At 43.0% G+C, this 22,347-nt stretch overlaps 2 protein-coding genes across 7 annotated transcripts; one reads left to right on the plus strand and one right to left on the minus strand.

The window, feature by feature from the left end:
* The first annotated feature begins 465 nt into the window (after positions 1 to 465).
* casp7 (caspase 7, apoptosis-related cysteine peptidase) lies at positions 466 to 21,772 on the plus strand. 6 transcript variants are annotated; one of them, XM_088284038.1, is made up of 9 exons: positions 531 to 588; positions 979 to 1,052; positions 11,639 to 11,684; positions 16,157 to 16,272; positions 18,173 to 18,324; positions 18,401 to 18,529; positions 18,874 to 19,049; positions 19,123 to 19,261; positions 19,910 to 21,772. In XM_088284038.1, exons 4-9 carry the CDS (start codon positions 16,157 to 16,159, stop codon positions 20,134 to 20,136), a joined length of 939 nt encoding a protein of 312 aa, XP_088140164.1. In that variant the 5' UTR covers positions 531 to 588; positions 979 to 1,052; positions 11,639 to 11,684; the 3' UTR covers positions 20,137 to 21,772. The 6 variants fall into 6 exon arrangements, with proteins under 6 accessions (XP_088140162.1, XP_088140165.1, XP_088140161.1 ...); XM_088284039.1 differs by lacking the exon at positions 979 to 1,052 and having other exon boundaries at positions 517 to 588; XM_088284035.1 differs by lacking the exon at positions 11,639 to 11,684 and having other exon boundaries at positions 519 to 588.
* On the minus strand, positions 1,401 to 14,719 carry nrap (nebulin-related anchoring protein). Its single transcript, XM_088284033.1, has 43 exons — positions 14,624 to 14,719; positions 14,038 to 14,132; positions 13,873 to 13,960; positions 12,849 to 12,953; positions 12,576 to 12,668; positions 12,334 to 12,441; positions 12,153 to 12,257; positions 11,860 to 11,967; positions 11,369 to 11,476; positions 11,177 to 11,284; positions 10,986 to 11,102; positions 10,522 to 10,626; positions 10,305 to 10,409; positions 10,027 to 10,131; positions 9,832 to 9,930; positions 9,495 to 9,599; positions 9,314 to 9,421; positions 9,131 to 9,238; positions 8,860 to 9,057; positions 8,690 to 8,794; positions 8,508 to 8,606; positions 8,327 to 8,431; positions 7,892 to 7,999; positions 7,473 to 7,630; positions 7,025 to 7,178; positions 6,829 to 6,933; positions 6,251 to 6,349; positions 6,060 to 6,164; positions 5,880 to 5,987; positions 5,694 to 5,807; positions 5,425 to 5,622; positions 5,246 to 5,350; positions 5,038 to 5,136; positions 4,869 to 4,973; positions 4,688 to 4,795; positions 4,199 to 4,510; positions 4,012 to 4,116; positions 3,768 to 3,866; positions 3,587 to 3,691; positions 3,405 to 3,512; positions 2,957 to 3,268; positions 2,656 to 2,811; positions 1,401 to 1,961 (listed from the first exon to the last, which is right to left on the minus strand). Exons 1-43 carry the CDS (start codon positions 14,687 to 14,689, stop codon positions 1,656 to 1,658), a joined length of 5,412 nt encoding a protein of 1,803 aa, XP_088140159.1. The 5' UTR covers positions 14,690 to 14,719; the 3' UTR covers positions 1,401 to 1,655.
* Positions 21,773 to 22,347: the final 575 nt, after the last annotated feature.

Here is a 22,347-nt window from a genome sequence, read left to right on the forward strand (position 1 = left end):
TGGTGGTGTTGTTACTCCATAGATAAGTGGCGAAGGCACCGACTTGAGTCTGAATGATCACAATTGGAGGTGAAAGTGTGACAAATATTTTGTGATCAATTTTCTTTCTAAACACTCAGTTATTAAATTTAAATTTCAGAGGGAAAGATAACTTGAGATAGATGGCATAACTGTACTTTATTTTTAGTTCGTACTTCCACTTTTGTTGTTCTGAGGTGACCAGTAAAAGTCAATAAAACAAAGGTTAGTTTGTGCACGGTGCAGCATGAACATACAAACCTGGAATGGATGAGTGGGGCTAAACATTGACGTTAAATTCCTGAGGGCTATAAAAACAGTCCAAAAATAATATCCAACTTGATAAAAACACAGTAAGAATGTAATTAAATATGTGAAGTATTCAAGTTTAACTTAGTGCGCCATGATAATTCAACGGGCATTATGCTGATCATTCCGTAGTGCTCACCTTGGCCACAAGGGGGCACTGTAATAACGTCATTTTAACACACAGATATGAGACAAGAGGAAGACTGTCTCAATTGAGCTGCTGATTATTGGTCATTTTTTGAGGATAAAGTTCATATCCCTGTGAGTATTTTATGCTTATACGTTGCTGCGCAATTGTTCAGTTGTTTAAATGTGTAGACCTCGCACTTAATGTTGGCTTTGTCAGCCTATCCTGATTTTCATCGCGTGTTAGCATTAAGCTAGCAAGTGCTCATAAGAAAAGTTAAATGGATTGGTTGTTTTTTGTTTTATGCTTAGTTTTACAACCAGTAGTGTGACTAAGCAGCGTGAAGTGTCATTTTTGAAAAAGAAAAAAAATCACTATCTGCCAAATTACCTCTTGTGACATTCGCCAACTCACTGCTCGCCAAGACAAGGCGGCAGAAATCGGCCGAGTATGTCTCGTAGCTTTTATTCGGTAAAAGATGTGTGCAAGGTTCTTAATTGTAATTTTGGTGACTGCGTGTTCAGCTTGAAGCAAGCTCCATTTGGAGGGCACGTGTGCACACCCTTTCCAAGAACCCGACTGCCTGTCACGTGAGTATGTGAGTATTGTTGTGTTCAAGTGTCAAACCACAGAATCAATCCAATGGGCACTGATGACTCAAAAGCATCTTGGAGAAACAAAAAGTTTATTTTGAATGCAGTAGAATGGAGCATTTACTCCGAGCCCAGCTTTGAGTTTTTGCGGCACAAAAGCTGAACCTGCCAGTCTTAAAGAGCTGATGCCTCGCTCGGAGTGTACGACATCATTGTCTGCTTATATGAAAAAAAAAAGTTTAAAATGGCCTCTTATCTCAAAGACAAACAACAATCTTTCATTGGTAAGCAGTCTTAAAACCAGATTTCCTCTCACGTGTCCGTTCCATTCAATACCACATTTCTTGTTTTCATTTTCGTTTACAACACTGTGGTGGTTTTACATACGGGGCAGGAGGTTGCTGCTCAAAATGCTCAAATGGGTTTCCATAGGAGTAGTCTAAGTAGCTGGCGCCCCATCATTTTTTTTTCTCATATAAAGCAACCACTGTGTCAAGAAATGTTGCTCAACATAACATGTTCAGTCTTCATTCAACATGCTTGTGTCCTTCATTGATCATCCATGTAGCGTCAAGTTCAGTTCTGCGTGACCCTATTCTCCAAAAGCTCTAAGCATCTTTAATGGATTTGGCCTGACTGGATGTCTTGAGCGTGCTTTGCCGGGCGGCCGATGAGGTGCTGCCGGATTTCTTCTCCATGGATTTGAAGGTGGCGCTGCTGCTATTTGTGGTTGTGGTGGTGGTGGTCTTTTTCTGCACGGTTTGGTAGGTCTTGGTCCTGTTGACGTGAAGCACCTCCGTGGCATCCATGTTGACGCCTTGCCGGATTTCCTCACTGGCCTCCACTTGCTTGGACACTTGTTGTTGCTGTTGGTGTTGTTGTTGTTGTTGCTCCATCTGCTGCTGGTAGTGGAGCTGAAACATTGAAAAAGGATGTGGAATTTTGTCTGATTTTGTCATTTCCAATAGTAGAGTATGGTATTTTTATCATTTGTACATTTTGACCACTTTTGACCAAATGAAACCGATGAAAACAACTCTTATTTACTGATTGAACTATAATCTCAAAGTGTGGTGCAGTGGTTCCCTCTAGTGGTAAACTGAATTAAAGTCATGCCAGCACAAAGTTTTTTTGTTTCACACTGGCTGTCATGTCAGAATTTAAAAAAAACATAAATTATTACAAATTATATACCTTTTCTCAGTGAGTTGCACTCACACCTACAACGAGGCACTCTAAAGCGGCCACATCAGCTCAAAAAGCGCTAGTCCACACCGTGGCTGTCAACTTGGACTTGGGCTGGAATTGGTGGGGGTGAGGAATGTTTTGTATTTGTCCCTCCATGCTCTTCTGCTGCTTCTTGCGAGACTTGCATGCACTCACTGACAACAATGAGGCGCTCTAGAGCGGTTATGCCAACAGACTGGACAGACTCTAAATGCATTTTCAGGGCCAAGTCACTATATTAAAAATGCGCCGGATAATCACTGATGAGAACGAAGGTGCTCAAGTTCTTATGGAGTGAAGGATTGTTTCATAAATTCCCGAAATAACTCGACAGAGTTTACCCACGTGAATGAATAAACAGACGTATGAATCCAGTCTCACCATTATCATGCGCTGGTACTTGGCGATGGCCTCATCTGTGGTCACCCCCTCAGCCAGGCCGAGCTCGGCAGCCCGACGGGCGAGCTCAACCTTGTGGGAGCCGGGAGGGGTCCAGCCCGCTCCCCTCATCCGGTTCAGATCCGATTTGTAGTTCACCTGCAACAGACGTTAAAACAGCAGCTCAAGCTTCAACCACATGCTACCGTTCAGTAGTTATGATGATATTGTATCCGCAAAAAAGTGAAACTGAGGAAAGATGCTTTTGACCGAGAATGTCCAGAGACTAGTCAGGGAGCCTTACATCGCTCTGCAGCTTGTAGGCCTGCTTGGCGTGCTTGACGTTGAGCTGCTCTGAGTCGCACGTGTAATCGTGAAGCCTGCTTCTGTACGCCAGGTCGCTAGCCTGCGCCTGGCTCTTCTTGGCCTGCAGGAACTCGGGCTGGTCGGCGTGGATCTTGTAGTTGGAGCGCTCCTCCTTGGACTGTCGCTTGTACTCCAGGTTGCTCTGGAGCTTGCTGGCGGCCAGCGAGTGCATCATTTTCGGGTCGTCCTCAACGCAGCGCAGCCCCACCTGTTGACCCTTCTCGCGCAAGTGAGAGTCCTTGTAGAGCACCTAGTCAAGGGAAAGTGGTATTTAGTGATTCCCCACCACTGTGCTCCGCGGAATCGGATCTGTAGATTATTACTATGAATAACTTTGGAAGTAGGCCCTTTTCTGTTCATCTACGAGAAGAGCGGACAACACTCACGTCGCTGGCGATTTCCCTGGAGGCCTTTGCCGTCTGGAAGGGAATGGCGTCCAGCCTCAAGTCGTAGCCCAGCACCTTCAGCTGTTCTCCAGAGGCCTTGTAGACTTTCTGCACCAGGGAGAAAAATGTTACATTTTTAGTAGTATCAGTCGTATATGTTTTCAGTTTTTAGTTGGTCTTACATCGCTAATGTGCTGGGCGTTCATCCTGGCTCGTACAAAGTCGGGATCATCTGGATGTAAGGTGTACTTGTGCATGTCGTCGTTCCTACCCGATTTATACAGCCTCTGGATGGAAAGCCGGAATCATGTATCAAAAGGTGGAAAAATGGCAAGTGTCATTTTCCATTTTCTTGGGCGTTACCTCGCTGCACTGTTGATAGCTGGCCTTGGCGTGAACCATATCCGGGGAGTCCGTCACCGAGGTGAACTTCAAGCTGTCTGGCAGTTGGCGGTATCGCTTCTGCATGGGGGAATAGTACATTAAATATCCAAGATTTTCCTGCTGTATCGCTGCTCATTGGTCCCCCCCGCCCCTCTGTGTTTCACCTTCCTGTGATTTGCATCTTTTTCAACACAGTTGAAAGAATTTGAAAGCGCTCACTTACATCACTAACAAGTTTCCCAGCTTTCTTGGCTGACTCCAGCTGCGGTGCCCCCACGCCATCCCATGCGACTCCCTTCATGAAGTTCAGGTCCGACTTGTACAGTGTCTGCAAAGAAGTGGTCAAATCACTTATTTGTTCCTCGCAACCCAGATATTGCGTCATTTGGCTTTCGGGCACCGTGCCTCACCTCACTCTGCAGGTCGTAGGCCTTCTTCGCCCACTTGACCTTCATGTCGTCGGGAAGCACGGTGTACTCGTGAAGCCTCTTCCTGTAGTCCTGCTCGCTGGCTAGGGCCTGAGCGTTCTTGGCCGTGACTAAGTGGACCATGTCAGGCGTCTGGTGGTAGCGACTGCTGGCCGTCAAGGCGTCCCTGCGGTACTCCTGGTCGCTGGCCAGCCGGTTGGCTTGCATGTAGTGCAGCAGATACGTGTCGTCCGAGACGCTTTGGGCGCCAATGTGCTTGCCTTTTTCCATTAGGTGGTTGTGTTTGTACTTGTACTGCAAAAAGGGAGACACAAAATGTACTGTAATTGTGCGGACACTAATACAAAGGCCGTTATTTTGACCCTGGACTTAAAGAGATTTTTCAGTCAAAAACTGTTCCTGTGTCCATGTAAAAATGTCTCGTGCTCTGCGGCCAAATTTGAGCGTGTGTAACTGTATTAGTAATCTTACGTCACTGGCGATGCCCGTGGAGCTCTTCGCTGCCTGGAATGGGATGTCCTGCATGGTCAGCTTGTAGCCCTGAGCCCTCAGATTGTGCCAGGAGTCTCTGTATCGGATCTGAAGACGCAACCATGTGGCTTAAAATGTCCCCCTGTGAAAATAAGGCAAAGGCCACAGAAGCCAGTCTTACCTCGCTAAAGTTAGCTGCGTTGATCTTTGCCAGAGTGATCTCGGGTCTCTCGGCCGTGATGGTGTAGCTGTGCTGGTCGCTCACTCCTTTCTCTTTGTACAGACGCTAGAAGAGGGGCAGGTTTAGTAAATATCAGTATGATCACATTGAGTGAAAACGATACACTCACCTCATTTGTAATGAGTCCACTGAGTTTGGCGTGGACCATGTCGGGGGTGTCTGCCACGGAGGTGTGCTTGAAGTTGTATGGCTGCTGGCGATACTTTTTCTGAGGTAGGACAAATATCGAGAGTCATCTTAATGATAGTTTAGAAGCAGTGATGTATTGAAATGTTTTTAGGCCGATTGGTAAATAGTAGGTAACTTATCGGTCTTACATCACTGATAAGGTCAGTGGCTCTCCTGGAACCTTCAATTTGCAGAGCCCCAGTCGCAATCCACGCGGCACCCCGTAGGTAATTGAGGTCAGAGCGATATATCCTCTGCAACATCGACAAGTGTTACATCGCTGTTGTGTGTTGTTACTCCTAATGCCTCACGATTGAGTGTTCCTCACCTCGCTCTGCAGAGCGTACGCTTTTTTAGCCGCCTGCAGCTTCATGTCATCCGGCAGGGAGGTGTACTGATGCAAGGTGAGCCTGTAGTCGTGATCACTCACCAAAGACTGAGCCTTCTTGGCGTGCGCCACCTCCAACATATCCATTGGGAGGTGGTGTTTGGAGAGCTGGATGGCCGACTCCTTCTTGTACGTAATCTGGGTGGTGAAATTGGAAACGTCTTTTTTTTAATAAGGTCGAAATCCTTCAAAAGAGAGAAACCACTCACGTCGCTTTGCAGCTTGTTGGCGTAGACGGAGTGAGCCATGTTTATGTCGTCCTGCAGCCCTTTCAGTCCAATCCTCTTCCCTTTGGTCTTCTCAAACTCCTCTTTGTATTTTTGCTGTAATGACACAAATATGCCATTTCATGCGGATGTTGGCAAGATGACATTTTTGGAGCATCGGCCACTCACATCACTGAGTATGTCAGCAGACGCTTTGGCCGACTGGAAGGGAATAGCATCCAGACGCAGTTTATATCCTCCGTCACGTAGTTTAGTCCAAGATTCCTTGTAACGACTCTGAAATCGAAGAATTTTAACTTGTTAAAGTCAAACAAAGACAATTTGCGTTATTTTTTGGTGCTTGTTTACCTCACTAAAGTTCAAGGCGTTGATCTTGGCCTGCACATACTCTGGCAGCTCCTCATTGAGGGTGTAGTTGTGCTTCATGTTTTCGCCCTTCTCTCTGTACAACCTCTGTTAGGACATCATATCAACCAACATTTTCACATGAGCATGAGTCGTAATCACATTCGTTCTCCGTTGAGGTCCGAAATACTCACATCAATGGCCAATTTGTTGCTGAGTTTGGCCTGAACCATCTCTGGTGTGTCTTCCACACTGGTAAACTTTAGGGCGCTCACATTCTGGCGATACTTTTTCTAAAGCGGGAGGGGTTTAATCATAATGTGAGTTTTAAGAGAATCTGTTGTTATTTTAGTGACATAATTGCTTTGTATCTAAACTCTATCTCTGTTCGTCTGTCTCTTTGTCTCTTGATCTTTTGGTCATTCTGCCCAAACAGGCCACTAAATTTAAAATGTGACATTTGAGATAGTGAGACTTTATTGCAATTTCCCTTCTTAAAGCTCATTGAAGACATGGTACTTAACCTAGTTTCAAAGGTTTATGAAAGGTCCGCTGCTCTTTAAATAAATTCTGACCTACAGTAAGTCGTAAACTGTATCAGCTTATGCCTCCACTCATGCTTTACACAATCACGCCTATCAATTTCTCATCGCCGTAGTTAGGTACCAATACACTTCATAGATATTTTTTTCCAGTGGTTTTACGTTTCCTACTTAAATGAATTCTATCGGAAAACTTGCAATGGCGTATGGGTTAAAATGCGGGTCATTACCTCGCTGACGAGGTCTCCTGCCTTTTTGGCCTGCTGGACATCCAATGATTTGGAGGCCTCCCAGCCAACGCCCCTCATCCAGTTGAGATCAGATCGGTACAGTTTCTAAAGACACACACGTACATGTGGTTCTCTTAAATGATTGACCAAACAACGATAACGTAAGTTTCTGAAACTTTCTGTCCATGGCACTGACGTCGCTCTGCAGTCCATAGGCCTTCTTTGCCCAGGCAACATTGATGTCAGTTGGCAGCGTGGTGTACTCGTGCAGGAATGTTCTGTAGTTGTAGTCTGCTGCCAAGTCTTGGGCCTTCTTGGCTTGGCTGATGTTCAGCATGTCCAGAGACACACTGGAGATACGATTGATTTACACATTGCAGTGTTACTTTACAATATAAATGTCATGTGTTTATAGCAGAAAAAAGGAAAGCATATTCCACCCCGAGGTGACAGGAACATATTGAAGCGATATCTTTTGTATGAGACACTTTGTTCCCCTTTGATGTCACTTTAACCGGATCGCGGGAACATTTGGTACAGGAACAGAACACATGAAAAAGTCATTGCACTTTGGGACTATTTGGCTGACGATCACTGATTACCAAGAATCTTATTATTTCACTAAATACAGCCGAGCGCCTCACTTGAATTGGGTCTTGGTCTCCTCGTAGTTCTTCTTGTAGTCGCGGCCACTCTGTAGTTTGGTGGCCAGAGCCGAGTGAGCCATCTGAGTGTCGTCACTGACCGACTTGATTCCGATCACCTTGCCTTTGTTTTTCTCATATTGCTCTTTGTATTTGACCTGCCGAGGCACAAGCGTGGTGTGTTCTTAAGGAAGCCTTTCCAAAAGTATGTCACTTGCAATGGGACGATGTTCAGTTTATAGTCCACACACGGAACTTGAATGGTTTGTTATGAAAGTTATGAAAACGTAGCTTCGTTAGTCAGGCTGATGCTTGATAATGAAAAACTCCGGAACACTATTATTGCTTAAATTCCAAACGAATCAAAAGTCCTGGCTTAAATTCTCAATCTGTTCACCGTTCTTGAGAAAAAAACTCACATCACTGGCCAGGTCTCTCTTTGCTCTTGCGGTGAGAATCGAAAGTGAGTCCAATCGGAGCTCAAAACCCTTTTCTCGCTGTTTCTCCCACTGGCTTTTGTAGACTTTCTGAAAGAAGAAAAACAGAAAATGGAGGCAGTGAGATGAAGGTTTGCTTTTTAACATGCTCGTAACGCAAAGCCTGAATGACCATCTTTGTCAAATGTACAGGTTTAACGATGTTAAGACCCCATTAAACAATTGGATTCTGTACATTTCCAATCCTAATCCAATTTATTTGACATACTTTCAGTAATTGACGTCACTCTTCAGTTTAGGGAAACATGTTCTTTGACTACCGGTCTTAATTGGTGGCCAGCAAACACTAAAGAGGTTGTTAAAAACGAGATTTATCGTTGTCAGTGTCGACGTATCCAGGATGGTCAGCGCACTCACCCCACTGAGAAGCTCAGCATTTGCCTTTGCTTGTCTGAACAGCGGCTCATCCTTCGTCATGGTGTACTGGTGGATCATCTGCTCCGTGTTTGCTTTGTACGCCAGCTAAAAAAAATTGATTGACCAATGACCAATGGTGAGCTGCAGCGATATAAGTATGCTTTCATCGCGATGACCTTACATCGCTCTGCAGTTCCTGGCTCTTCTTGGCATGTTTGATGGACAAATTATCCGCCACTTGGGTGAACTTAATGCGATCCACCTTCTGCCGGTATTTATTCTACAAAAGAGTGACAACGACACAATGTGTTATTTATTTATCCGGCGCTCACTCAAAGATTAAACAAATGACAGGGAACTGACGTCGCTGAGCAGATCTCCGGCTTTCTTGGCCTGGGTGATGTTGAGGCACCCTTCAGTATCCCAGCTCACTCCCTTCATCCAGTTCAAGTCTGAGCGATACTGGTTCTGATGAGCAGAAGCAGAGGCAGTTGACTTGAAAATTCAGTTGTGTTAACATGTCTGATTCTCACCTCACTCTGCAAGGAGTACGCCTTCTTGGCTTGCTGGACCTTGATGTCGTCAGCCATGACGGTGTAATCGTGCAGCCTGGTACGATATTCCAAGTCGCTGGCCAGAGCTTGGGCCTTTTTTGCGTGACTTAGGTTGACCATGTCCATGGACAGTCTGTACTGGCTCTGGTTCTCCTTGGAGCCCTTCTTGTATGCAATCTGCGGGAAAAGCGCAACAGTGTGAAGTCATTCCATTCAAGTCACGCGAGTGGGGTCGCTCGGAATGACTTACGTCGCTGTGCATCTTGGCCACCTTAAGCGAATGTAGAGTCTTGGAGTCGCTCACGTTGACGCCCACAGCCAATTCTTTGTTCTTCAGATAGTTTTCTTTGTATTTAAGCTAGAGCACATCACACTTATTGTGAATTCTTTTGTCACATGTTCCAAATCATTTGTGTTATGTTGGTTTTCTCACATCACTGGCGAGGTCTCGGGAAGCCTTTGCCGCCTTGACGCTGAGGTCCTCCACGCCAATATCGCACGCTCTCGATTTGGTCTTCTCCCACGCCTCCTTATATTTAATCTGGAACGAGAGTGTGTCGTGTCACTGGGGGAATTTATGTACGTGATTATTGAGGAAATGGATGCCTACTTACATCACTGCACAGGACTGCATTGTCTCTGGCCTTTTTGATTTGGGGTAAGTCCTCGTGGAGTGTGTACAGATGCTTAGTCTTCTCGTAATCTGCTTTGTAATTTAGCTGAATGATTGCGAAAAGGGTTTTCATAACTCGAAGATTGGCTCACAATACAAAAAAAAAAGAAGAGTGGTACGAATTACCCTCCAGGGGGTACACCTGAATAAAAAGTGTCATGGCTTTTCATAAAATAATGTGAGCCTTTTCTTTATAAAATGTATTTTTAAAAATATTTTTTACCCCTAAACATTTCATTGGCTACAACCACACATTTGAGATTTGAGATTGGACTCACATTGCTGATAAGTTGAGCGTTTTTCCTCGCCAGGAGGATCTCTGGCGTGTCTGCCACTGTGCTGTACTTGACTTGGTCAATGTGCTGCCTGTAGTTCTTCTGTGGAAGTGGAAACCAAACAGATCTTTCACTGAGCTAATTCCTCACTTAGCAACTTAATGAATGAGTGGCGTAATCAGACTTTACAGAACTCACGTCTTTTAGCGGGTCCAGCTTCCTTTGGCTGCGGTAGCCTGGTGTCAGTGTGGCTTGGTAGGTGTACTCGCCTTGATCTTGATCGTGACTTTGCTTGTATGAAATCTGAATAGCAAATAAGACACCGTTGTTTCTGAATCCTCGACGGCAAACGTGTGTTTAGATTTTAGAACTTTGGCCTTGCTTGGCACGTGAGGGTTAAGACTTGAGACTAGGCTATGACTTCACTTGACTTAGCCCCGCCTCTATTTTGTGGTCATTAAAATGACAAGGCTTACGTCACTGGCCAGCGTCCGGGCTTTCATGGCGTGCATGGTCCTCTTGTCGATTCCCGAGCCTTCGTAGTGACCCTTCATGTCGATGTACTTCTCTTTGTATTTGTTCTTGTTCACCACACAGAAGAAAAACAAGCGCGTGTTATCGACACTGTCACCACATTAAATGAAATCAGTGGAATTGCGGCAAGTGTATGATACATAATCGAGCTAAACTTACATCACTGGTGAACTTGGCTACTTTGGTAGCATTTTGAAACTGGGGCGTCTCGCAGAAATTGATGCTGTGGCCTCTGCTGTTCTCTAAATCTTTCTTGTACTCCACCTATTGGTCAGTATAAGAAATTAATTTTTTAATTCAGGATTGGTGTTCTCAAAACTTGCAAAAAAATAAATAAAAAAAATAAGTCATTAAAAAATTCCGCCATTCCTCACTTTTCGAATCACTGATCTCGAACCTTGCTACGCGTCATATAAAAAGTGGCCAGTCTGTCACGAGCCACTTGTAACAGACACCGAAATCTTCACTGTTCAGAATAGAGTCGCAAGCGCGTGCGCTGACATCATTTCGGACGGATGCGTCGCGCGGCCCGGAGGTAAGCTGCGGCATGTCAGAGATGCTAAACATCCATTTTTGCTGGCGTCGTAGCGACGTGTTGGCATAAAGCCAAGCGACTGCCTCACCTCACTGACAAGCTTGTTGATCTTTCGGCAATTCATCAAGGCCAGGTTGTCCTCGGAGGTCAGGTTGTGGAAATGTGACGATCCCTTCATCTTATTTAAGTCTTTTCTGTATTTCAACTGCAGGACAAAAAAACAGATGAAGCAAAGTGGTCCCGCTACAACCAAAAACACAAACTGAACTTTCTACTCACATCACTTGCGTTTTCTTGAGCCTTCTTGGCCAGGTGATACCCGGGCGTTATCATGGCGGGGAAGCTTCCTTTGCCCCGCTGCTGCTCGTACGCTTCGGTGTAGGCGATCTACAGAAAGTGCACGACATGATGAAATACGTTGGAGATGATTCACAAAATGCACATTTTGAATTTGTCCGTTTAGATTTAGACCTGGCTGAAGTTGTCTGCATTCTCTCTGGCGTGGAGCATTTCGGCCGCGGCCGCGTCAGCGCTGGCTTTCCCCTTTATCTCCTGCTCGTATACGTGACGATACTTTATCTGCCACAAACCACAGAGAAACCAGTTGAGAAAAGTGCTCACATTGTGTATATAAACAGAAGTACTGATGCTTGTGTGGGGAAAAAAAAAGACTTATTTTCTGATTCAATTCCTTTAGTGAACTACTTTATCTCTCGCTCTCTCTATTTACATTTTTTTCAGGTTGGCGTCATCCGAAGAGGTTAAAAAAAGTTGATTTTTGACAAAAGTGAGTAATAGAAAGAGCATATCTGTTTCAAATGTTGGGAGTAAAAGTAAAGTATTGTAAAAATAAATACACAAGGAAAGTACAGATACTTGAAAAATCTGCTTCAGTACTCTAACAAAGTATTTGTACTTAGTTACTTGCCCACCACTGCACACATGAGTGTTTCTATGCTTACGTTGCTGGCCTGTTCAGAGGCCTTTTTTGATATCTTGTATCCAGGTGTGAGATGTGCGGGGAAGCTGCCTTTGCCTTTGCGCTGCTCGTACTGCTCTGTGTAGGCATACTGCAAAAAAAAATAAGATTAGATATCAGCCTCACATGCACAAGAACTGTATTAAAAAAAAATGGGCCTTTATGCACGCAACTCAAAGCATAAAATATTAATAATCGACCAAACGATGAATGGTAGCTCGCTTCACCGCAGCATTATTATCTGCCGAAGTGTGAGTGTATTTGACAAAGACTCACATCGCTGACAATCTGCCCTTGTTTCTTGGCCAGGATCACCTCCGGGGGGTCCACAAAGGCGGTGTATTTTGAAACTCTCTCCTCGTGTCCTTTTTTGTATTCAAGCTTTTAAAGACATAGCAGAAAAAAAGCTCAATATGGGCACATGATGATGCATCAAATTTGTCAAACCTCCTCTTACATTGCTTGCCAGGGTGTTTGCGTTTTTGGCAGCCTGGTATCCGGGTGTGATCAGGGCCGGGAAGCTGCCTTTGCCTTTGCACTGCTCGTATTCCTCCATGTACTTTACCTGTCATCAAAAGTGGCAAAAATCACTCTCTGTACTTAAGTAGAACTACAAATACTTGTGCTGTCACAAAAGCACTCATTTAACCAAACTATTTTAGACAAAATATTTCAGAAAAAGGCAAGGAGTCAACTTACGTCACTGATGTTTGACCGAGCTTGTGACATGGACACCATCTCCTGGTTGTACCAAGTCTGCTGCTGGGAGAACTCTGACTGAGTCTTGAAGGTCTGTTTGTGCAAAAGACGTTAAAATGACATTTAAGACACTAAATCTGAGGGAAGTAATGAGATTTGGTGTACAAAATGCCTCATTGTAAACTTATATCCGAGGATTGGGGGCTGAAATTCAATATGAAAGGTTGACCGGAAATCCCTTTTTTTAGCCAGTTGCTCTACTCGGGAGCTCACCTGGCCGGAATTCTGACTGGCTAGACGAGCCCTCTCCAGATCCATGGACTTCGTGTCATAGTGGAAGGTGGACATAAAACGATCGCCATCCTCGCGATACTTCAGCTATAAGTGCACATTAGACGACAAAACGTCAGAGCCAAGACCAGCACACGTTTGCACAAGCGCAACAGTGGACATGTGCCTACTCTGACGACATGTGGTGCTGTTTAAAGGAAGTAGGCATTTCTCAAATTTGATCTTACCCGATGTTTTTTTTTTAGGGTCTGTTTCAATTCCAGTGAGAAATCAGAAAGTATTTGCGCTGATGATGCAAGATGGTCTGTGGAGTCCCACAGGGGTCCATATGAGGTCCCTTTATGTGTGTAACATGATGCAACACTCGATAAAGTAGTTTAAGAATAATCGGAAATTCTTTCTGATTTCAGCCAAAGAATCATTGAAAATTAATTAGGCGTGACAAAAAAACTATGAACAAAAAGCTGGGACATGCAAGCAAAAGCAAGATTTGGCCTCAAGTCAACGCTCGGATCAGATATCAAAATGTGAAGACCTCAGTTTTTCTGGGTGCATCTATCAGTAGCTGATGAGCTCGCTCGCCTGCTGCTGATATAAGCCGGGAGTCTCGCGTGGACTCTTCGACGCAGACGGAATCCAACAGACGGGAACAGGTGGAGGAGGGGAAGCGATGCCGGGATCTTTTTGTGGCGTTTAATTTTAGCCGGCTGAAGCATAAAGCTGGTCGGCGACGAGGGCGAAACACTGAAATAACCTGAGACGCACTCTCCATTCCATAAGGCTGCCGTCACGAGAGACTCATAGCCACCTTTCTGGGAAAAGATGTCATGTATGGCTTTTAAAAAAAGGAAGCCTGAAGAAATCTGAGCACCAAATTCCTGCTTTTGTGATTAAATGTGCAACTCCTCACCAGCCTGAGGAAAACAAAGCAGCCACCTGTGTCATGTTCCAAATGCTTTGCAAAGAAAGTAGCTTGTTTCCTAAAGCCATCATGACATCATCTCACCTCACTGCTGGCGTTGCTGTGCTTTTTGGCGTTGATGTTGATGGGTGCTTCATACACGCTGGTGAAGGTGTTGTTCCTTGGGTTGTGTCTACAGGCGGGGAATACACACCATTGGACTATTTTGTGTTGAAATGAAGAAACCAAATATTGGTTGAAAGTACTCACACTGAGCAGTAAGGCCTCTTCTTGTGGCTGACAAAATTATTGGCCGTCAGCACCATTTTACAGACGTCGCAGTGAAAACAGGCTTTGTGCCAGTTCTGCCCCCCCACACCCAAAAAAAATCACATTGTTAACTCAGAGAAGATATGGTGTTAATCACACAGTTTTGCAAATTCAGCATTAGCATAAGGCTATATCTGACCACGAGCATCCGTTTTTTACATTTATGTTTTTAATTTTTTTAAACTGTTTCTCCGAGATTGTTTTCAGACTTAGGGATAATGCGAATCACAGACCCTAAATGGGCCACAAACCACAAGTTGCCCACCTCTCCTTTAAATGTCAATGTTGCTACAATTTAATTTTTTTTTAGCATGTCAGCTTTTAAAAAAATACTAATAAATTACAGATACACAAAGAAAAATACATTATTTAAAAAAAAATGATCAATGGATTTAAACAATGATATCAAATAATTACAAAAAAGAAAGGCTGATTGTAAAGAGTGAAAACACAAGCACAAAAAATACTCAAAAAAGTAAAGTCACACACAAAAAAGCATTTCTGCCAAACTACAATCAATTAATACCTGGTCAATGCAGTTGATCTTTTCCGCCGGGTAGACCACAAACCCACACCTTGCACAAGACTGCATTTTCAATTCTTTGGCTTTCCCTGCCCTGAAAAAAATAGATAAATAAAAACTCGAGACAAACTTCAGGAAGCAGTCAACGACCCGGCAGTCCCTCCTGTGTCTTTCTCCGTTGGTGGTAAACTTAGTTCTGTGACAGTGCCACTGTGGTCTCTTACTTGACACGGTGTCCCATGATGGACCACCCCCCTTGTCACAAATCATGCTAGAGCACTGGTAGACGCAGCTGCCAATCTGCAGGACACGTCAATGTAGGTGTGTAATGATCCCTTGCTGGACAATTAGGTCAACCTTGTTATGACACATAGTGAGTGACACAGCGTTGCATGTTGAACAATAACTATAGATAGAAGATAGACCAACATTAATGGGAATCGCTTTCAGCGGTGTTTGGTTTGCTTGATTTATGCGGTGATACACTTTTATGTTAGTTTATTTATTTGAAATGTGTGCATTTCATAACTTGGGCATCATGGATTTGTTGTATCGGTGAGCTAATACGAGCTGTAAAGAGCAACATGTTTGGAAATTCAAAGCAGTTTTAATTAATTTCAGTATTATACCTATAAGAACCAAAGAGTTGAAGAAGTTGTGTTTGGAAATTTACACGCACAAAACAAATAATCCCAAATAAACAACAACAAATATATATGGACTTTTTTTTATGAAATGTTTCAACAACCACAAGTTGTATTTACATTACAGTACAGTTACACTAATTTTATTTATTAAGGATTCATCATAAGCTCAAGAATATTTTTTTTTAATTAATTATATTTTGTCTCATTTTCATTATAGTCCAAACATTTTTTGTAGTCAAATATTAACTCATAAAAGTATAATTTAGTTTAATTAGTACACAAAAAAAAGTACTTAAAGTCACCGTAACGTCTTTTTCATATAGTTTACTACATGTTTATTTGCTTGCCATTACCGTTCCAATATGGCTGCCATGCGCACGCATACGGATAAGGAAGCGGATCGAATCTAATATGGCGGGCGTAAGGTTACGTTACGTCTTGACGTATGACGTCGTGACGCTCCTTGGAGATTCCCCTTGTCAAACTTGACGGAAGAACTTCCAGCTGTTGTTTTTGAGGAAGTGAAAGCGTGTTGCTGGTGAACAAACGACATTTTTTTTTTTTACAAATTGGCTGACCTGGCGTAATACCACTATAACAACACAACGTGAGTTTGTGATAACGTAGTCACTCCTACTTCAAGTAGTTTAACAAGCGTTATGAAATTGATTTTAGACGTAAACTGCGGGCAAGATGGAATCAGACTCATCATTATATTTGCGTTTAAAAGTCATTTAATGTATCGTCACTGAAATAACTGGTTGGCTGTGAATTTGGTTTATTTAAATGTTAGTGAAACTAACTATTGTATTTGGGCAAATTGTTGTGATTCAAAACACGAGCACTATGAAAGTTTTTGGGATTGATGCTAACATGGCGCTAACACCAGATGGCTGGAGAACCTGCTGAGAAAACTCAACTTGGAGGCATGGAAGATGAAGAGGAGAGGTCGATGGACACAACAGACGCCAAACCTGACCGCAGGGGGAGGTTCTTACTCTTTGGGTAAGTGGACATTAAAAAGTACAATCACTTCCATGACAGCCACAAACAACAGTGGGTGGGGCACGGGATATGAATTTGTGCTCAATAAAGTAAAGTAACGAAACTTTCAATACAAATATGAGAAAAGATTATTGCAGGTTGCAGTTTATAAAATCCATTTTACCTCTTTGCTCTCTGCATTCACAGATAACGTACAGTATGCGTATTACTGTGCATTACATGTTTAATATTCAGCATCTCTGATGAGTATGATGACCTAATTTCTACCTACATTCAAAATAGGCGGTTGACCCTATCTCACACCCAACATATGATGTACACCGAATGTGTTATACACTTAAATAATGAGGGACACTGGTGCCGGAAAACTACGTAAATCTGCGGCCAGATTATTTGGTGAAACAGAAATATTTGGTACACCTTTAGTTAAATTATGAAATAATTAATTAACAAAATATTAGACCCCACCAAAATATTAGGTACAATCAAAAGATGGACGCAGTGCCAAAAGATTAGGTACACCTCCGAATATTAGGTACAGTACACCTTAGGTCAAATTATTAGGTATACGCAAAAAATAAAACAACCAAAATAAGTGTTTGCTTACATTGCTAAATTAATCTGAAATTTATTTTAGTGCAACCACAATAATAAATGTTGACTTTTATGCTATCCCCGTTGACCCCACATGTGGTCACGGCGGCGTGAGGTTCGGGGGGCCCTCGGGTTGAATAGGCCTTTAGAAAGCGCTGGTGCAGTGGCGAGGTTGCTGACTCAGGGAGGAGGAGGGCGGGGAGGGGGACTCACAACGCGCCGCCCCCCCTCCCTCTCCGACGGCACCCCCCCATCGGCCCGTGGGTACGCGGCGGCCCAGTCAGGTTCTTCGTCCAGCACAGAGAGCATGTCAGTATCCTAGCACTCAGCCCCCCCAAAAAGCAGCTGGACAAACAAACTCTTTTGCAGATGCAGAGTGGCGTAGCGCTCAATGACGAACCCAGGTAAGTCGACGCCACGTGATCCTCGACGCCCTCCTCTTCACCGCCGCGCCCTGCCCACCGCGGCTCTATGCTGCCCACCCACAATTGTTTGGTACGGCGCGTTGGCACAATTTGGAGGTGGGAGGGGGTCGGGCGTCAAATCACACGTTTAATAGAATATGAGCGCGCTATGCAACGAGGCCTTTGTTGACCCCGTGGCCAGGCCTTTCTGGAACACGCCGCCCATCTGGATGGATCGGCTAAAGAATGCCAACATGGCAGCCCCGCCAGAATAGCCACTGGGACCTTTCCTCTTGCTCTATCTGCTGCTAATCTTGGCATTCTTAATCTGATACTTCTACCTCTATTACTCTTTGAAATGTGTGAGAATTGCGTTCAACTTTAGGCTGGATTACCGCGACCAAATTTGGCCATCACGTTTATGCCTTATTGGAAAGCATATGTACTTTTTGGTCTCTGAGTAAGTACTTTGTCTGGTTTGTGTTATGCTACAATTATTATTGTGTTGAAATTCTTTAAGAAGGCTTTACTCAATTATTAATTCAATTGCTTCAATTTTAATTACTTTATCTCGGAACTGAAGGACAGAAAAGATTTTTACTGTTTGTTGAAAGCCAACTCATAAATTGCTTTTGTGTGTAGAATATCCTTGGTGACTACATTGTCTTTACAATTTCAATCAAGTACCATCTTAATGTCCCTTTTTCAACTGCTGGTGCCCAGAGAGAGCTTTAAGAACTGAGGGGGACATCTACTCCTCATTTTGTATTCATTTCCACAGATTTGTCCATTTGTTTGCCTTTGTCGATACTTCACCCCAAAAAATGTAATTAACACCGTCCTCTCTTTGAGGAAATGTTTTGTGTATGTGCATATTAACAATTCAAAATGTCCATTTTCAGCAAGAAGAATAAGGATGGCCAGACGCGGGAGCAGGACTACTCTTCTGAAAGCCATTACAGAATTGTCTCACCAACATTCCAGTATAAGATGAGCCACCAGCGAGTGGGCAAGTGCATCATCATCAACAACAAAAACTTTGATGAAAAGACAGGTACTGAAGCAAAAAAAAAAAAAGCACATCTGGTTAAACGCGAGGCTTCTGAGCACACGCGTGTCTCCTCCGACAGGGATGAATGTACGCAACGGGACGGACCGCGACGCCGGCGAGCTGTTCAAGTGCTTCAAGAATCTGGGCTTCAACGTCTTCATCTACAATGATCAGACCTGCGAGAAGATGGAGCGTCTCCTCCGAGAAGGTGAGCGCTGTGCTTCTTGGCTCCAAGGTATATGGCAAAAAGTTCTAAATATTTAAATGCAGTGTTCAAATCTGCAATGTTGCAGTACTTTTTGCACAGCTCCTTTTCATTCAATAAATTGTGAACAATGTTGCAGATGTCACAACCAATCATAAATGATAACGGGGTTCTACAAAAAAAAAAAAAAAAAATATATATATATATATATATATATATATATAAAAATCACTATTTTGATATGCAGTTTTAGTGTTTCACCCAGAAGCCAAATATCAGTATTTTTTGTGAGTACTATACTGGACCATTCCAATCGGATTCAAGTGAAGTGTGCCTGTCTGCGTTAGCTTCAGAGGAAGACCACAGCGACAGCTCGTGTTTCGCCTGCATCCTGCTAAGCCACGGCGAAGAGGGCATGATCTACGGCACGGACGGCGCCATGCCTATCAAGACCATGACCTCGCTGTTCAGGGGAGACATGTGTAAAAGCTTGGTGGGGAAGCCCAAGCTCTTCTTCATCCAGGTAGGACACAAGTCATCATTAATGTAATACTTCCCAAGTTCCCGTCAAGTTATCGTCGCGTTTGTGCCACCAGGCCTGTCGGGGCTCAGAATTCGATGACGGCATACAGACGGATTCGGGTCCGCCGAACGACACCCTGGAGACAGACGCCAATCCAAGACATAAGATCCCGGTCGAGGCCGATTTCCTCTTCGCCTACTCCACCGTGCCAGGTGAACCTCTTCGTTCGACGCGGCTGACATCCAATTTAGGAGCTGTAACCACAACTCTACATGTTCTGGAAAACAATCAATTGGGGCAACAACTAACTTTTTTTAATCTGTTGATTATTTTGTCGATAAATTGATCAATCTCTTTATTAAAAAAATATAACTATAATAATAATAATATAATTATGATTTGGTCACATATTTGGTCTGTAACATGTCAGAAAATGGGCAAAAATGTTGATTATTGTTGTCACCATTAATAAGAGCATTTGGACGGTTTGAAATTAAAAAAAAAAAAAAAAAAGATCTGTGATCAAAATAATTCTTGATTAATTTGATTATCCTTTAGCTGTTGCTTGCACCTTGAGATTTAATTCAAATGTATTGCACATAAGTTAAAACTATACCTAAATAAGTTTTACGTGTCAAGAAACTGATGCAAAAGTTAAAATGTCATAATGCTTAAAAGTAAAGTACAAGTGAACTGTACTTCACGAATGTGCTTTACGGGATTAATAAGACGCTGTAACATTCTGTATAATTTGAATTGAGTGGTTGTCGTGTACCACACTTTGAGAGTCACCAGATGAGCTCATACAGGTGAGAAGTCACCCCATCCTAACTGACCCACGCTTGCGTCCACCTGGGCAGGGTACTACTCGTGGCGGAACCCCGGCCGTGGCTCCTGGTTTGTGCAGGCGCTGTGCAACGTCCTCAACGAATTTGGCAAGCAGTTGGAGATCATGCAGATCCTGACGCGCGTCAACTACATGGTGGCCACCAGCTTCGAGTCGTGGTCCGAGGACCCGCGCTTCAGCGAGAAGAAGCAGATCCCCTGCGTGGTCTCCATGCTGACCAAGGAGCTCTATTTCAACTGACCGCCGCCGGCATCGCCTCTTCAGGGACGGAATGGAGCACTCCAAGAAGCATTCAGGGATAATTCCGGCCCAACGGGAACAAGCGCTGCACTTTTTTTTTTTTACAGCACGTGTCGATTGGCCCCGATACGGAATCTTTTTATAGTGGCACTCCGCTTTCACGTGTTGATAGTGAAACCTCCCCCCCACCCCCCTTTCTTCTTCAGGTTTTTCTTCACAACGGTGGCGTCACGTTTGATCGGATCTTTGTCGGCAGGCATTGTGAGATATGCATGTTCTTTTACTACCACTTCACTTATGTTGCCGCGCTGTTGTCGCTGCCGTTTCCTTGTCGAAATAGTCTGCGTCTCTTCATTTTCACTCGCAAGACGACCACAACAAGTGTGTGGTTTCAATCCTGTTAATGCGCTTGGCTCCAATTTGAAGACAAAACAGCAAGTTCAAGTTGAAACGACCATCCTCAGGTTCATTCATGTCCCGTAAAGTGGGTAAATGTCGCGTTGGAAAGATGTGATCACAAATGACACATAAAGTGCTTATAAAGACGTCTGTTTTGGTAATATATAAAAAAAAATTAAACCAACAATCATTTCCAAACTTTGTTTGATTAATTTGACCTACAACCAAACTTGTATATTTGGGTAGAGGGGAAAAAAAAAATTCAAATGATTTATTTAAACCAACTGAGATCATGTGACCCAATCATGGCCCAATTTATCACCATAATTGGGGATGAAGTGAACATTTTAAAAAGGAAATACATTTTTACAATGTTGCTAATTGGCACCATAAGTAAAAAAAAAAATTCCAGCTTGTTTGGAATGCCAAGAAATTGCACAAATCATTTACATATGACTGTGAAAATAAATAAATTAATCAAATATAATTTCTCTCATAATATAGTAAAGAAAAGACAATTGTTTTTGTAGTGTTTGTCGTCGTGTCAATCACACAGGCAGCTATTGACGATGGCAAGTGTGTATCGCACAATATCCTTTCTCCATGTTCCCGCACTCATTCTCACGCGTTGTCTGTTTTATTTTATTTTTTATCGGTCTTTTAAGAATTTGAATACACAATTGCATGCTGAATACCAGAAAGTGCGATCCATCTGAGCAATGACAAACTTGCCATTTTCAAACCCAGACCCGAGTATTGATCCCTCTCGACACATGGATCTCTGATCAGTGACGTGGTGCCCAAACTGTGCGGAAAAGAGTGTTTGCGCCGCTGTTCTTTTTTTTTTTTTAATTATGATTATTTTGAGGTTCACTTTTAAATGCTTTATGGTGTTAAATGCTGTTGTCCTCACTAATTTATTTGAAAGGATTTGGATGCATGCATGAATTAAAAAGAGAATATAATCTGAGCCCGTGTTTAAATTGTAAAGATTGTTTAAAAGGAAAAAAAAACATCCAAACAGAAGAATGCTTATGTAAAACTTTCTTGTATTAAACAGGAATTTATTGTGATATGTGCCGAGTAGTTTGTAGCACAACATCCGACATACTGTCCTTAAACCACACACATGATAAAAAAAAAAACGTTTTTAATTTATTTTGTTAAAAAATGGTTGTTGCCTGTAAATAAAAGAAATGTGTGTAAAATAAACAATTCTACATATATATTTAACACATTTGATATCAAATGACTGCTCAATTTATTTCTTATAAATAAGAAAAATCTGATTTGCTGTCAAACTAATCAAAACAGAGACCCAATGATAGAAGTCATGTCAACTTCAATGCTTACATTTATTATGTACAGTTTGTATTTCTGCTGCACTAGCTAGTCAGGGTCAAGTCGGCATAAAGGAAGTACAAAGTAGTCCAGCCTCGGACGAATCTGCCCTACACAGATGCAAGGTTTGACTACATGAGCAACATCTCTTCACACTTGAGTATTTATTCAATGCCAATAATCTAAGCAGTGTTTGGTATTGAAGTGATATTTTAATCCCGAATAATGCATCTGAACAAGGATGTTTTGTTAAAATGCTTGCACGGGAACCAGAGGGATGCACAAGTTCTCTATATTTATTCATCTATTTCTTCTCTCTTATTTATGCAAATGGAGTTCATTTACAATTGCGTATTTTTCTTCTGCAGGTGCCATTGATGCAGTTATTTGTTTAGGTCTCCTCCACCGATGCACCTCAAGATGAGACAGAACGTCCACTGAGAGGAATTGATTTTTCCCAGTATGTACATG

The sequence above is a fragment of the Idiotropiscis lumnitzeri genome, chromosome 20 (genome assembly GCF_059441095.1).
Source record: "Idiotropiscis lumnitzeri isolate Australia: NSW breed Sydney's pygmy pipehorse chromosome 20, RoL_Ilum_1.0, whole genome shotgun sequence".
Classification (NCBI taxonomy): Eukaryota; Metazoa; Chordata; class Actinopteri; order Syngnathiformes; family Syngnathidae; genus Idiotropiscis; species Idiotropiscis lumnitzeri.